The sequence below is a fragment of the Anopheles bellator genome, chromosome 2, assembly GCF_943735745.2.
Source record: "Anopheles bellator chromosome 2, idAnoBellAS_SP24_06.2, whole genome shotgun sequence".
Lineage (NCBI taxonomy): Eukaryota > Metazoa > Arthropoda > Insecta > Diptera > Culicidae > Anopheles > Anopheles bellator.
In genome coordinates, this window is record NC_071286.1 from 48,080,255 (window position 1) to 48,097,165 (window position 16,911).

The 16,911-nt window shown below is 47.9% G+C and overlaps 1 protein-coding gene across 1 annotated transcript; it reads right to left on the reverse strand.

Moving 5' to 3' along the window:
- Positions 1-4,184: 4,184 nt before the first annotated feature.
- LOC131207634 (protein zerknuellt 1-like) lies at positions 4,185-6,948 on the reverse strand. The gene is made up of 2 exons (XM_058200255.1): positions 6,645-6,948; positions 4,185-5,434 (listed from the first exon to the last, which is right to left on the reverse strand). Exons 1-2 carry the CDS (start codon positions 6,946-6,948, stop codon positions 4,185-4,187), a joined length of 1,554 nt encoding a protein of 517 aa, XP_058056238.1.
- Between the last annotated feature and the right edge of the window lie 9,963 nt (positions 6,949-16,911).

Below are 16,911 nucleotides of genomic sequence, written 5' to 3' on the forward strand. Positions count from 1 at the left end.
AATAGTGGATCATTTCGTACGAGAGAGCTCGAGGGACTGACATATAATTTTCATTTCCTGATATTTAAAGATCAACTTTCTACTGATTCACAAGAGTATCCGTATGATTATGCCCATGTATGATAACGGTAGTGCATTAAAAGTAATATCGAAATGGTCCATGTTAGTGAGGCTATGGTTTGGGGCAATGGCGAAAACACATTATTTAATTTCTTCAGTACCTACGAGGAAGCATTTATGCTTCCTGACAAAACAAGCACAGTTTTTTACTGATGGAAGCCAATCACTGTTGTTGTATCAACGCAAATGCTATTGAAACCACATTGATTGAAGGTGAATTTTAACTATCTAATTGATGGCTCAAGCATGTAAAATTGACATTGCAACTACAATTTGTGTGCACAAAGTTTGGCGGTCTATCAATCGTGTCTGGTTTTTACCTCTTTACCCTTTACAGAAAATATCAGTTAAACATCCTAATATTACAAACCAATCATTATGAGGTAATACTTTTAAGATTGAATAGATGGTCAAAACTGAAGTCAGAGTAAGTAAACTAAGAAGAAGATAAGGGGTGTATTATACAATCTTTTCGAATGTGTTTTATTTGTCCTATGTGTCCAAAAGTGTCCTTATTCCGCAGCATTTTTGTATTATGTGTCTATCGCAACTATAAGACGATTGTGTCCTTGAACAAAATTATCATCTGTTCTAGCTCTCACGGTTGTGCCTCGTTCTGACGTTACTTTAGTTTTAGTTTTGTTTTATTTGTTTAAATGAACAAATTGAAAATAAAACCACTGAGTATATTGGCAAAAAACGGGAACCTGCGTATAATTCAAAATATCTTTATTTGGTCGTATACTTCTGCACCGTATTCTTTAAACTGTTGCATGTTGTTGTGTACCGATGACGATCATGCAGCTGACGACTAAATAAGGAGAGGAGAAACAAACATCTTTGATTGAAGCATTTATTAAATAAATATATACATTGATAACAGAAAGTATTGGACTCATGTTCCAATCCGAGTGAACTAAGAAAATAAAATAAAATAAATTAAAATAAATAAAATAAAATTACTTGACCCTTTCACCTCGGTCTACCATCATAGCTCTTCGAAAGCTCCGGTATCCGGCATTACCTAACAAATAAGCTGCGAAGCTCTTTTGGCTATAAAGATAATATTATTTCGTTGACCGTTTTTCAATACCCTTTACACGTCACTTTTTCGTACCCACGAAAACATGCGAAGGCCCCCAAAACAACATGCGAAACCTACACCATCCTTTCAAGGGTTAAGCACTTTGGCTTATCTCAGCCAGCTACTGAATTCAAGATCAACGATGCGATTACTCCAGGTCAGTCGGTAGTTTCGTCCTGCTCTTTGTCACAGGCGCTTTTCTAGGCGCTTCTTTTCTTTCTAGGCCCTGCGTAGCATAGTTATGTGGGCCACGCGCTCACTGTGCCAAATCTGTGTCCGTTTTCACACATGTTTCGAACGATATTATCGGCAGCGTTTCAGCCGCCAGTACGCGGTCAATGTTCGAAGTCGATCGAGGATCCATAGATTTGATTTTGACCACAGGTCCTCTTGTACCTTAGAGGTGGTCCTGCAAAACGCAATATCGAGGAGACGGAGACGCCACTTGCAAACAACCGCATTGCAGATCATCATGCTCACATAGTATCGAAGGGTAGCTAGCCTATACTACGTGACACCCGATCAACGTCTTTTGGATAAATCTGATGGGCCGCGTCGTTGTTTAGCGAGCAACCCTTAAGGACAGACCATATATTCTAGCGTCCACCACATCTCTCGACTGCTCCTTATTTACTTTCTTTACCCAATCTAAGTGCGTTTCTGACTTTTGGCTGCGTATGGACCACCGTTAGAATTGCGTCGACGGTAGGTACAAGAACTGTTCCATGGCGTATGGAATATAAGGCTCGTTGATGTTTCTATCGTTTCGATCTCCGTAAACACCGGATCTGTCGTTATATACTACAATGGAATGTAATTCTATCGCGTCAGCACACTTGCGTTGAATTGAAGTAAACATACGTTTGAAAAGCGGGAAAACAGATCCCACAGCTGGATAAAATGAAATCCACGAATCACGAATGGACGAGTAATCGAACATTATCACATGCAGCAAAAGGACTGTAACAGCCTGAGAAAATCTATCGGCGCTTGGTTCTGATTTTTTCATTACAACACTTGTAACAGCTCGCGTGAGAAGAACGCATTATGATTCATGCTCAAGTTATCAGTTGTATTGTGGAGGATTCAGGAGCAGTACTTCATTGGCCCCTGGTTCAGGCAAGCATGACGAGTTTATTTAGTAATGCGGGGGACTTGATGTTCCGATTGGCTTTCAAAAACTTTATATGTCGATTGTCTAAATTTGAATTTATAAAATAATGATTGAATTAAAATAGTCAAAACCTTTACAACTGAACCAAGCGTACTATGGACCACTTTATATTACATAGCCATAATTACTTTTGTACTTATGGACTCAAAAACTACTGTTAGCTAACGCAGTATAGGTTTTGTAAGGTGTAAACAACGTCTCTTTTAAGCATCTGTAAGTGTCGAGTTTTGTTCCGAGTTTTGGTATAGTGTTTTTATGGGGCGTACTTTTTCATTACTTCAATATAAAGAAAAGTACTACCGAAAGTTATTGCATTTTAATGGATGTTTATGATATGCTCTTGCTGAGACAACGTTCGATTTAAAAGTAGTGATTTTGGTTCGAAAGACCAAGAGCGTACAGCCAAAAAAGCTTGCTGATGAGGAATTGGCACTATTGGTCAATCAGAATGATTAGAAAAATGTCTTATAGGTTCCACCTGAATGGAACAAAATAGACACTGAAAGAAGGAAAACCGTTTGCGAATTTCTGCTTGAGCGGCTAAAAAGAAAGGGATTCTTGCACCGAATCGTCACTGGTGATGAAAAGGGAAGTTGTTACAAGAATCCTAAATGCAAAAGGCCTAGATACAGCCTGGTAAACCAGGTCCATCGGAACCAATGCGAAATATTCGCTGCGCAACGGTTATGCTGTGGGATATGGTGGGATATGAAAGGTGTGGTGTACTTTGAGCTTTTAAACCTAATGAAATTATTGATGGATAATCCCATTGACAACAATTAATGCATTTGAAGCAAAGCATTAGCCCTCAAAACGACCAGATTAGGATAAATGACATGGTGAATAGATGTTTCTACATGACATCGCTCGCCCATGATCCTAAAACTGCTCAAAACCTATCTCGAAAATGTCGAATGGGAACTGTTACTCCCGACCCGACGTATTCACCACCGCGGTTCACTTCTTATGAAAGTATTGAATCTAGATCTCTGAATTACCTGAACAAAAGTAATAGCTAACGACGTAGAATACTTTCATGGAAGTAGTTGTATGTTTTGTTGCCGTAGTTGGGCCACAATAATTAAACCGAAACAAAACAGAAATCTCCCAATTGTCAACGTTTGAATTTTCACACTCCTTAGTTCATAAAACAATTAGTTTCCTCCAAATACAATAGCCGGTGGCGGGTTTATAAATCCGCTTGTGAACATGGAGCCGAACCACGCCAGATGACTTAATGATAACTTCCATTCCGGAACTGCTTATCATTACAATCCATTAAGCGACGCCTTCGAAGCTGCTACTGTCCCAATAGTCAATCGCCAATTGGTTAAGTCGGCCGCCCGGGCCCGTGCTTTGTGCAAACCACATTGCGCACACGGTGCGGCCGGGATCAGAAACCAAAAACTGAGACAGCTTAGACGTAAAATATAAATGATAATTGTTTATTAATTCAACGTTTTTCTTCAGTGGGAAATGGTACATTGGTCTGTCGGTGTCGATACACAAACAGAGTCGCATGGAAAGGGTTTTAATGTTCACTCCCGAAAACCGGAGTTTTCGCGGGAAGCGCAATAAAAACTAGCTAATATCTGCCGCCTCCCTGCGCCCAAGTTCTTAGGCAGCCCGGCCTCAGGATCCCGGGTGTCATTCCGCGAGCAACCATGAACAACAAGACCGCACGCCGGCAAAACCGCGGGCGGCGTTGGGATGGCTTTAGTGTTTCTTAAATTCTAATTACTCTCACTTCCAGCGCGCCCCGGTGTTCCGTGTGGTGCCGTGGTGCGGTCGACGCGGTTTAATCCTCTACAGATCCAGGAACACTTCGCCACCGCCGTTCGCTGCGCCGCACAGTATTTTAGTGGCGACGTTCCCGTGCTGTTTAATTGATGACGGAAGGTGCTGCTGATGGGCTGGAGTGGTTGAGATGACGCTGCTATTGGTGCCATTGTTGTTGGTTTTGTTGGCCGAATACCCAGTGGCGGGCCGGTGGTGGAGTTGGTGGTCATGCTTTTGGTGGCCAGCGTTGCCCCACTGAATAGTGACAGATGGTGCCGCACTGACACTGACGATGCCGCTGCCATCGGCGGCCGGAACAGCTGCCCCTGGCTCCGGGCACTGATTAGGGCCGGCCGGTGCCAGTAGAGGGAACGCTTCGTCGAAAGGCTTGACGTCGTCAGGGGCGCCGAAAGATGCCGTCGGCCCCGGCAACAGTATCATGGACATCTGGGAGTGTTCCTTGAGTGATTCATCAATCGGTGTCGCCGCGTTCGAGCCTGGGAGCGGAAGCATCCCGGAATCGAGCGCCTGGATGATGGAAGGGAAGAACGTGTAGCTTTCCAGGTCCTTCAGTTCCGCGTCGGTCCCGGTGTCGGCTCCGGAAAGGATTAAATCGGACTGCCCGAGCAGCACCTCTCGGGCAGACTCCTCGAACAGTGCGCCCTGGGCAGGTTGCGGGTCGCTCCCGAACAGCATTCCCCGGCCAAGGAACGCCGGCTTGGCGCTGAGGTTCACTTGATCGAAACTAGCGAACGTCTGGACGGGCGGCTTCGGAGCGTACGTCGAGTGGGCCATCAGCCGGTTGACGATGCTCTGGTGGCCATTACGATCCTCTTCGGCCACGGCAGAGTGCGACATCGGGGACAGCTTCGGGGACAGCGACGGTTCGCCGTCCGCACAGTGGCACGAGCCCTTCGCCCGGCTGACGTCTTTCACGCTGGAACTCTCCTTCTTGTGCTTCATGCGCCGGTTCTGGAACCAGATTTTAATCTGGCGCTCGGTAAGGGCCAGCTTGCGCGTCAGCTCGATGCGCCGTGGCCGGCACAGGTACCTGTTCGAGTGGAACTCCTTCTCTAGCTGCACAAGCTGCGAGCTGGTGAACGCTGTACGCTGGCGTTTCGTCGTGGATGCGTATCCGGTGCCAGCGGACGTTTGGTCACACCCGCCGCCGGATGATGGCGATCCGAGGACGAGCTCGTTCGGATACGGCTGCTGCAGAACCGTCGCCGAGGTGTTGGCAGTCCGCAGCCACGATGCTTCCGCGGCAGTCGGGTGACCTGGCGAGACAATGGCGAGAAGGGTGAGAACGAGCCAAGATGGAGCACACATGCTTTCCGCCGACACTCGAGTGCCGCCCAAGAACGAGTAAATGGCTTCCCGCCGGTGCGCCACTTCCTTGGGTAAATTATTGAAGGAAAAGTCCCCAACGACCCCCACAGAACATGTGTTCCTCGGGTTCGCGCTCGAAGGCAGCGCAAAGGTTCAAAAGTTGGCTCCAACCCGGAACGTGGCCCTATTCATGCGCCAAGCCCAGTTCCCTCTGCCCAGGGATGATTTATACGCGCCGCATCCCGAAGTCCGGGGCAGTCGAAACGGCAAGGATGAATACGAATCGCCCTCCGCGCGCTCTCGTTCGGAATCTAAGCCAGCGATCGGTGCCATACGGTACCGTAACCGGATTTCCCGTCCCGGATATCACACGATACACGGTGCGCCGTCCTCACGGTGCGAGTGTCGAAATCGAAGGGGGGGAAAAATATATGAATAGGAAATTTTATACACCATCACCCCATTTTACACATCTGGTTGGACCGTATGCGGGAGGCGCCAGAGTTCGTGAAAGTTGCGTTACGAGGAGTCAAACGGTTGTGCCAAAAGAGTTCCCGCCCAAGCTGCCGCGAACTCCGAACTCCGATTGAGGAACGTGAGAAGCGGCAAATCTGCTTCTTGACCTCGCCATCCAAGTGTTTTGTTTTTATTTTGCACGTGGCCAAACGGTGGGAATCGAGGGGCTGGCGGTCGACACCTCGCCAGGATCGATGCAGGCACAGAATGTTAACTTTGCCACTTGCTCCACGCGGTGGTCGCTATCTGGCCCAGTTGGCTAGACAAATTGCCATCGTTGCTCACCTCGACGTCCGCCGACGCAACCTTTCAACCCACGGACCTAACCGAAATATCCCGGACGGACGGGAAATGGACAATAATAGTAATAAAAAGGAAGGAAGGTCGGCCACCGCGTTCCGGTCCCGGTTTGGGTCGGTGCGCCCGTGTGATGGGAGAGTGATGAGGAATGATGATGATAAATTTGACCATCAAGCGGGAAAATGGTTCCCGAACGGCGCTACAAGGGTGGCCAATTTGGTGCGGTACGCCACACTCGACCGGATGTGGGCTATCCTTCTCGCAGATCCTCGTCGAGATCAACAGGCAAAGGAGCTCCAGTATCCAGTATCGATTACACTGCTTTCGGCCGCTGGTACTCACTTTGGATGGGTGCTGAGGTAGCGACGAGTCTCGATAAATCCACCGCCTGCACCGGTGACGGGGTGAACTTGGCCGAATAGAACTCCTCGTACGACGGCGGAACATCGTCCAGCTCGAGCAGCGACCCGGACGTGCTGCGATCGATGTACGGAATGTTGGCCAACTCGCTGGACCAGTACTTGCAGTCGTCGCCCAGCTTGCTCGCCATGTCAAGCTCCGCTGCGCTCGTCATGTTGGCGTCACCGAAGTCACCAAAGTCACTCACTCCGGGAAGCCCGAAAAATTCACCGATCGCTGACAACATCGCTCTTCTCGCGGATTCGCTTCTCGTTCTCACGGCACGCAGCACAATCAAAACATTGACCACTGTGCGGGAGTGTGTTTCGACGAAAGTTTGCACCAGGATGTTACCTAAACCAAGTTCCACACGGTAATGATCCGTATCCTTGGAAGGGGTCGTTGTTTTTATAGATCGGACCCGGCGGACGAAAGGAAGTCTGGTCGCCAGAGTTTTGCCGAAGTTCAATCGAAGTGTCGCCTGGCGGCCGGGTAGGTGAAAAGGGCACGTGCGGAAACGGGACGGCACCAGGAGTGTGGGATGGGAAGGGGAAGGCCACTTCTAGACACACACCGAGGGAATAAAGTCAAGTTTAATGTCTCCATGGTCAAGTGGTAAACCTCGGGGACGATCTTGGGTCCTTGGGTGCCACGTCTGCCCGACGCTGCCTTATATTGCTGCCCGGCTCCGACTCCTGTCTCGAAGGGTTGTGCACCCGGTTGCCGGGCAACAAGGCCGGGCCACGGTGGCACCGGCCGGCCCGTGCGTTGGTCCAACTGCAAACGGCTGTAAACGGACCGTGTCTCGCTCGCGCGCCTCGGCAGGCAGAGGTTAGCAGATTAGCCCCGAATCGGATCAATGACCCAACATAACTGTCGACCCGTATGGTGCGCCTAAATAGCTGGCTCCGTCGGCGGACAGAGGTGCACCCACGTCGGCGTCTAGCCACGGCGCGAGGGCGTCAAAAGATTTATTTACATTTAATAAAGAAAGTCAGCGTCGGCGGGAATCGTGCCGGCAGGATCGGCAGATATGTGAGCTTCGGCGGCACGATCGGACCGATTCACACGAGATCCCCGTCGATGTTGGACGTCGATGGTTCTTCGACTCCCACCTAGGTCAGGTCTAGTCCAATCAGGCCCAATTCTGCTCGTTGGTCAGTTGGAAATCCTAATGTGGCTAACAAAACAAACAGTCCGCCGTTCGTCGCAATGTGGACCAATCTCTTCTGCCTAACCGGGACCACAAACACACGCTCAGGCGCTTCGGTCCAGAACTTTACCTTTTGGGTGGTTCTACCCGATCCTGGCCGTCCGAAAACGGATGGCGCAGGTTCAGAAGAAGCTCAGAAATTTAATAATTTTTAAAACAACAAACCCCTATCCCGTGAGGAGGCCCCTCACGGCCCTTTTCCTGGTGATGATTGCGGCGGCTGGAGTCGAGAGCCGGCCAAAAGGATGGGCGTGTAAGCAGACAATAAAACAGTATATCTTCGACTCCGCAAAAGGGCACTGTCTGCGGCGCACACACTACCGAGTGACGAGCACCCTTTCTTTATTGTTTTCGTTTCTGGTAAAAAGTTCCGGAGTTTGGGCATGGCCGGCACGGGTGCGCTTTGATGAAGATTATGAAACTTTCGATGGAACCATTTTCTCGGCGCCGAGCAGCTAGCGAAACGAGCAACTTTCGAGGTAAAGTTTCTTGCAAATGTCAAGTGGTGGGTGGAATATAGTCAACTCCCCTCACTTTCGAAGAACGGGATCACTGTTATGCGTTTTTGCCTGTTTACCCTTCTGCGGCGTGTTCTGATGCCACACATTCCGGGAGCAGTTCGTTGTATTCAAAGTAGGAAAAACTTGGCCCTGCGATTACACCCGGCCCCGAATGTCTTGCCTGCGAATGGCCGAGCGGTGGGAGACACGCGCGGAAAGTAGTCCGATTGAAAGGCCGGAGATGCAACCGGACCGAGGGAGGCCGACCGAGCTTACCGTTAACGCAGACACCCGGCCAGCACGGTGACGTGACATTGACTCATTAGAAACCCACATACCCGGTTGCGGACGTACCATTAATTAGTGCGCTCGGACTGACCGGGACGACGACTGTCGCTCGCCGCCGAAGGATCCCGATCTCGGAGTAGGGCAGATTGTGGGTCATAATTGACAACTCTTCGTCGCCGCGGTCGATACGCCGTGAGTCTACGCGTTGGCCAAAGGGAAAGGTTGCGCTGGGGAACCCGAGGATGGCCGAGCGAGGTGCGCGCATAAGTTGTTTTTAATTAGTTTTGATTTTGTGCTCCTCGATGCCATCCGCACACGTGACATTCCTTTGCGCAGGTGAATATCGGGCGTTCGGTTGACCCTTCTTTTCGGACAGTTCCTCGGTTCGCATGTGTGTACGCTGCCGCCGCCGCCGTCGATGATGTGGTGCTTCCGTGCCCGGGCTCTCGTTCTGTTCGGGCTTTAATTGGTGTCATTGTCCGGAGTGGTGGTCGGAAGGAACGGAATATTTTGCTTCCGATTAGAATGGCGACCGTCCGGCCGGCCGGCCGGCTGGCCAGCCACCAGCCAGTGCCTCAGTTGCTAATCGCGGTAATTAGGCTAATTGGGTAATATTCGGAAGTCGGAAGGGATTGGTCCTGGGATCAATTAACAATTACGTCGCTAAACAAAGGACATAACGTAACCGTGTAAGCTTTGGTGCACTTCAGGATAACAGCCAAACTGCAACAGTGAGTTTGAAGTTTGGCCAGGTAACTTTTACCCGGATTCATTCAGGATTTGGAAGCAATCCATGTAAAAAGTTACAAACTAATTAGAGATCAATTTGGGTAAAGGTTTAAAATCACGATCATGTGTGAAAAGTATCTGCAGTTTGTTGCATCAGGTTTCAGAAACGCCCCTCCACAACCCGGTCCGCCGGTTAGTTAGTTCTTTTTTGTCCGTATCTAATGGATGCTTGTCGGAGGCGATCGTGGCGCTGGTTACCAAAGTTGATCTCTGGCTTTGAGGCAAAACCTGACCAGCGGACCAGCGGATTCTGTGACTAATTCTTCAACGAAAGCCCCGAAAGCCCAAAGTTCAGACACCGCTGTCGGCAAAGCGCATAAATTAATAAAAAACAATTTATTTTCATTACCATAATTAAAGGAGCGTTACCTCAGTCGGGCGCGGGATGAGATGAACAGAAAATCCCGTACCACGGGATTCGGGACTTTTCTAGCTCGGGCTCCGCGGGTACGGGGGAACGGAGCGGAATCCATCAGCTTTGGCCATCAAACCATCGAACTTCGGCCTTGCTGGGCTGGCTCCAGTAGCTTGACCGTATAGTTCACTAGCCCAGGCCGGCCGGCTTCCAAGAGACCTTTACCCTGCGGTACTGACTGGCGCAGGAGGACGAACAAAAAGGCTCCTTTGCTGTGCCGCCCGTGAGCCTTTTTGTGGGGTGCAGCGATATGTCGTCTTGCCGCGAGTTTTTGTGTCTTCTCAGTGCCGTCCAACGCGCCTACGAAGCTGGACTGTACTTTTTTGGCCCTACACCTCGGACGGTCGCCATCGAACGGATCGAACCGATCCGAATTGCCCGTCAAAACGGGCGCTTTGATTTCGTTTCTGCCGCGGTGTGACGATAATTAATGATCTTCACGCTACCACATCGCCGCTGACGCGGATTGTCTGCCTGCGTACGGGAAGCGGGGACCGAAGCCGTTCGCCGCACACATGCACAGAAAAAATAAACCATCCGGACAAACGAAGAAAAAACAGCTTAACCTCCGAGTGCCCAACTGAATGAAGTCATAGCCGCAGCACAGCCGAAGCCCTGTTTTACGTGTGGCCGTCATAACAGCGAAAAGTAGAGAAGATGATGCTGAATCATGTCGGTAGCGCCTCGGAAGTGGTGTCCAGGTGGTCTCTATCGGTGGCCAGATCCCCCCCGCGGGATTCGTTTCGCCAGACACTGCGTTTGACTAATGAAGCACGAAAATAGTCGAAAAAGGGCTCCACCAGCCTAATGCCCAGGTCCACCATCGAGTTGTCGGCGTTTCGGCGAAATTTATTAGCGAGTGAACAAAAACAACAACGGCCAACAACGCAACGAGACCGCGGTTGGAGCTATTCCAGAATGCTTTCCCTGGGGATTTAATAACGCCTTCACATGCAAAGTGCGGGACCCAAAAGTCGTTCAAATGCAGCCCGGTTCGCAGATTACTGCCCGACTTTAAGCATCGTCGAAGGAACACTTGGTTCGCCTTTTCTTCCGATGCGTGATTTAAAGCAATCCCGAAAAAAAAAAAACGCTAGATGGATGGAAGAGAGAACTGCGGCAGCTTGTCGGGAAAGTCGGGAACGGAGTCGGCGAATTCTTCGGCCCATGAATGCGTCCGAGAGTCGAGGCGGAGTCTCTCGAAGAATCGATCGATAGCATGGTTTTCCTTCCCATGGTTTCGCGGCTGCGGCTGTGGCCTTGTTCCGATGTTGACTTGCGGTTTTAAATACTCGCGCGTGTAGCGCGGAGGGTTGCGTTAGTATTTCCGTTGCACTTCCCGTAATGCCGCCCGTCCTACGGGGCGCTACGGAAATGAGGAGCGCCCGGCGAACGGGCGAGGGAATCGAGGGAGGGATTGAATTATGCCTGATCGGATAAATATCTTTAATTTAAAAGCGAAGCCCGAGCGTCGCTTCGTCCTGAAGGCCGGGCCCGGTTTTTTTTTCTCTCTCCCGGTCCGGTTTCCGTCTTCTGAGGGATCCTTTTGCCGCGACTCGCACCGGCGCGGGAGTTTTAAAGCCACCGTTTAAATGGTGACATTTCTTCCCACTTCGAGTGGCGGTTCTCGTGGCTCTCGGCGCGCGGTCTGCATTTCTCCTGATCAGCTTGGCACACTATCTGGTTCGGTCCCGGGGGGGTGTGGTACCTTCCTGACGTATATTTTCGCTCGATGTCGTTACTCATGGTTCAGATAAAAAGGTTCACCGCCATAAGCGAAGAGCAAGCGCGATTGGGCGAAGAAACCACCAAACCGCAATGAGATATGGACTTCATCGGCTACAGATACTGTCGATCGGCGGGGAACGAAGGCGGCAAGGGACGGCACAGAGGACACACTCTTACCCACCGCGATGGAACAAATTGGATCAGAAATCTATTGAAAATTTAGATGTTTATGTTATGTTCATTTCACCACCTCCGAGATTATCTCTTTGCGGAGGAAATCTTTTTCTTCTCCGTTCTGTCGGGAGCTCGAAGCGAAGGGAGCAACATAAATCGATGGCAAACGGTGGGAGGACGAATATAAACATCCCTTTATTGGTCTTTTGTTGGCTGGTTCTGCCACTCTAAAGATCGCTATTTTCCTCGCTTCGCTTGGCTTAGATTGGAGAGGGTCCGATTAGTCGACTCCCATCGGGTCGGAGAGGGAAAAATTATGTCGAAAGTATCAATATCGTAGTGCCATCGAGGCGGCCACCAGGGGCTAATCTGACCTTTCTATTTGAGTGGAATTTTTTTCGCTCCGAAATCGATTAATCCAGCGTTTCTGAAACCCAGCCGTGGTGCAGCGGCCGAATGGCTCAATAAAGCGTTGTAATCCTGCTACTGTCTTGCTTATTTCGCTAATACCGATGCGGTCGAGGGAGGACCGGCTCAGACGGCCGGTTCCGCTGGGCATAAGGAGTTGATATTCAACCTAAAGAGGATAATAAATCTCCAATTTAAAGGAGGTCTCGAGTGCCATTGGAGACAGGTTTTTCCCGGCCCGTCTGCGATGTTGGGTTGGGTGGTAAAGGTGGATGCTTGTATTATGAGTTGGCTACCGTAACCTTAACCTTACTCGATTCCGGCAATTTTCGGCACTACCTTCCAAAAGAAATCTACACCGACCCTCTTTATTGGGTGGAGTAATCTTTCCTTCGACCGCACTCTTCCGTGGCCGTGCTGAAGTTAGTAAAGAAGTTGGGACTTTGTACACCCCAAATGGGTGAATAATAGGAGGGTTGACAAATAGTTTTTTTACGGTCCACACCGTTATTCTCTGGTGTGACACAATACCGAACACCGGACATTGGCATTCCACCCTTTTCCGGTTGAACAAACAGAGTTACTGTCCGGTAAAGGGTGGCTTGACAAGGACATTTGACTTATGCCATGGATGTGACATTTGGTTAGTTCGAAAATGTCCGCTTGCTCCTTGGGTTGGGTGAAGAAACGAGTCTTTCAAGAACATTAGTGCAAAGGAACCACCAACAATGTCTCGTTGTTTAAGGCATATCTTCCGCATCGTTGCCAAGATATGGAAGAGCTACATGCCCTATCAATCAATTAGTGTAATGTGCGTGTGCTGGATTAGTTAAAAGCTTCCATTTTTTTGCTTTACTTTCTCCTATTCGAGTGTATTTGGCTCTCGAGCGCCAAGTATTAATTTAATTACACCGACAACTATTGCTGTCCGAAGACTGGAAGCCATCATCGTGAATCGTGAGCATTGAATGTCTGTCACTCTTTTCTTTGCTGTTCCGTTCACGACCAAACAGTTGCCAAAGATATCCCCTGAGGTAATTATTATCATTATTCGGCAGCACCTTAGCTCTGGCGTCAACTAAAATAGCTCGCGGAACGACTTCCGCTTAATTATGGAGAAGATAAAAAATTTCCCTAACTTAATTGCAGGAAGATTAAAAGCCAGCTTCAAACCCGTCCATCGAAGGGCGGCAAAGTCCTTCGCATTTTCAGGAAAGAGGAACCTTACGACTGCCAGCGGGTTTCAGAGGCAAGGATTACCGCAGACGGTTGTGCCAAACTGGAGGTAATAGAAACAAATTTTTATTATAATGGATTGAAAAATCGGCCAATTAGAATAAAAAATTACCAGTGGCGATGCTGTTTGGGAAGCATCCATCTTTGACATTTTTGCTCTTGGATGTCCCTAAATCTTGGTTCTGTTGCTGAACAATTCTCAGTCAAGGCCCATCGGTAAGAACTCAAGATTTCATAAAAGAATTAAAACACCGAAGCAAATACTTTTTAACTTTTCTTAATTCACAAACACTTTTTTATTGATTTTAAGTACTTGATCATACAACCACCAATTACCTCGCCAAACCCTGATACGGGCGACAAATTTTGAGTGGTAGAAAGAACATATTATTCCCTCCATCATCGGACCGAAAATTCTCGCCAACCAACCGTGCTTCTCACCTACTAACGCAAAAAAGCATTCCCAGTTTTATGACCGACCGTTCGGTTCGGGATTTCCCCGGCTTTTCCGAGTCAGTCAGTGTTAATAGAGACGAAGCAAAGCGTGTCTAAAGTTGTTTAACAGCAATAATTCAGGAGAGATTTAAGGTGTTCGCGGCGGTGTTTTAGTGATAAAATAATTAAATCGTTACAAATTTATGGGAAAATCCACCCGCGAACCATTAACAAGGGAAGTTCTCCGCCGCAGCGCTCCGTATTCTTCGTTTTATTAAATGCAGGAATTTCGTTAGATCTCAGCGCAATGGGGCATCGCCCCCACGTACGTGTAACTCGGTGGCGGCCACGTTGAAAAGGACCCGAGGAGCGGTTTTTGCAAAGTCATTGATAAAATCTGTGCTACCGTGCCTGGACCAGATGGTAGCGATTGAAAGTGGGAGAAAATAGGGAATATCCTTCCCGTGTTGGTGCAGGCCCTTTTTGCCTACGCAAAGTGCAATACGATTTGGAATGGAAATCCGCGAGAACCGAGGAACTGTTTTGCACGCCGTTGGTGGCATATGAGAAATTGAATATTAAGCAACGTGCGAAGGATCGCGACTCAAAACTCAAACGCACCAGGCAGTAACCACCGAGTCCCGGCTGGAAGACAGCACCGTGTCCGTGGCCCGATGGCACGAAGGAAATATTCTAATTTCAAATCATACCGATGATTAATGACAAGTTTATGTAAATTTACGCATTTGAATTACAAGTATATTTTTATGCTCGAGCCTCAGTCGGTGGCCTGGACCATCCTTTCCGCCCGATATTCATTGTCGCTTTGTTACGGGGCACGGGTCTGGGTTCGCGATGGTGTGCAATTTCTTTGCTTTTCCATTTCAGGCCGCTGCCGGTGATCCGTTTTGGCACAACTTGAAAAGACGTTAGTTCCACAACACCGTGATTTTTCTCGCCAACAAAATGTTCCGTCTGTCAAACGCGAAGATGTTGTGCCCAGTTTGGGGGAAAGAAGGACAGCGCAGCGGCCTTAGAAGCTTTCTATGGCGATGTTCTGGTGCTGGATTGAAGGCTGTCGTTTAAATATACGATGTCAACAGCTGTAACAAAGCGGTCCGTAATAGTCCGAAAAAGAATGATTCTTTAAACAGCAGCCAAAGTTCCTGGCCGGCCACGGGGGTGAGGCGGAATCTGGCGAGTGTGGGTTGGAACGCACTGTGTCTTTTCATTTCTGCCGCAAGAATGATCTCTCGGGATGAGCCTTGGCCCATTCCGGCGTGTCGACCTAACGCAGGGCCGCCCCAGCATGGTGTGCAAATCTTGTAAGAAGCAAGAAACGGGGAAAGCTTATTCCTTACATTACATGGCTATTATGAGCTAAGCCACCGAGTTCTTCCGTTACTCATCAAATACACTCGCCCAAAATCACAGGCCATACATATGTACTCGAGGGACAGGAACCTGATGACTGGCACCAGGAGCGACCTTTGGTTTCTCATGTGGAATGTTAACACGGCGGTCGGGTCGACGACGACAGAAAGGGTGAAGATGGTGTTTAGCGATGACGTCCCAAAGCATCCTGTTTCATGCGGCATGATTTATGGATCCAAGAATCGGCCGGGAACAAGTGTTGGGTGACGGCTGAGAGCTGAGACAACGCGTAACACTGTTAACCAAGTCGTAAACCAAATTCCTCCACTTTGGCCAAACTGCATAACTTTTAACTATTTTGTAACTCATTGGCGTTCTTGAGAAATTGCCATTGAAATTGTTGTTGTTAAACGTTCTATGGACTAGATGGGTGTATTGATCGGTAATGCGGTTGGCTATGTACGGTGAAGGACAGGAAATCAATCACCGTTGTTGTCCAATCGATACGAATACACCCTGCCGAAGGACTATCACAGCCGAATACGGCACTAACCGTGCTGTCGCTAGCTTAACGATGAAATAATTAGTCGCCTTCTTGGTAGTGGTGGCAACTTTGTTTAGTATAACATTTCTTTCGACGTTCTCTGCACACCACGAGGTAGATACTAAGGTAGTAGCCGGTGTAGTAATAGTAGTTCGTAGCAGTTTTGGTAGTCGTTTGGTAGCATCCCCTCTGGGAAATATAAGAAGGGAAATATGCTCGAAATGTTGGAATGATGATAGATGTTAGATAGATGGAATTACTCAATGCAATACAGCAACTTTTATTTTAAAAGAATTTTTGATTTAATTTTGTTTCTTGCGGTGAAATATTTAAAAATTTACTGAAAGAATCGGCACTGATCTTACAGTTGTTCGGAAAGTTGTTCGTCATACTCTATTAGTGTGACGAATTTTGTTGTATTAATTAATTAATATGCTTGATACCTCATCAGTCATACTATTAAGATGATATACTTATTATACATTTTAAAAAGGTTTAGTCGATAGTAAAATAGTAGAAACCAAAGCTATGTCAGAGTTGAGAATTTTACCAGCAGCTTTGACGACTGGACAGCTGGATCTTGAATCTTGAGTATAATAACAGTATAATTGTTTTATTTTTTTAAATTTCCTGTGTCCAATTAGACACTATTAGACAATTAGACAGACATTAGAGAGAAATAAGACAGAACCGCATTTAGTATCAATAATTCATTGTTTTGCACTGAGCTTGAACTTGAGCTTGATTCCAACTGGCGTCTTTCGATGTTTTTCACCTTTTCTTCTGATAAAAGTTGTTTATTGTTTTGAAAAATGATTTTTGCCAATTTATTTTTTAGTGTAACTTTTTCCTTAATTTCCTTAATTTCAATTTGTCTTTTATTATTTCTCTTTACCTTTAGCAGCGTCATCTGTTGGTAACATTTATTCAAATTCCCGTTGCAAGCAACTCGCTCGAGCAGCGAGCAAGTTGCACGCAATTTAGGGAACTATGGGGAAATAACGGTCATAAACCAACTTTAAAAATTGGCGATATTTACTATATTTTTCTAAAAAAAAAGATTAGTTAAGTTAACAATCCGAATTTTGAGCTTTTGCGTAGATTCC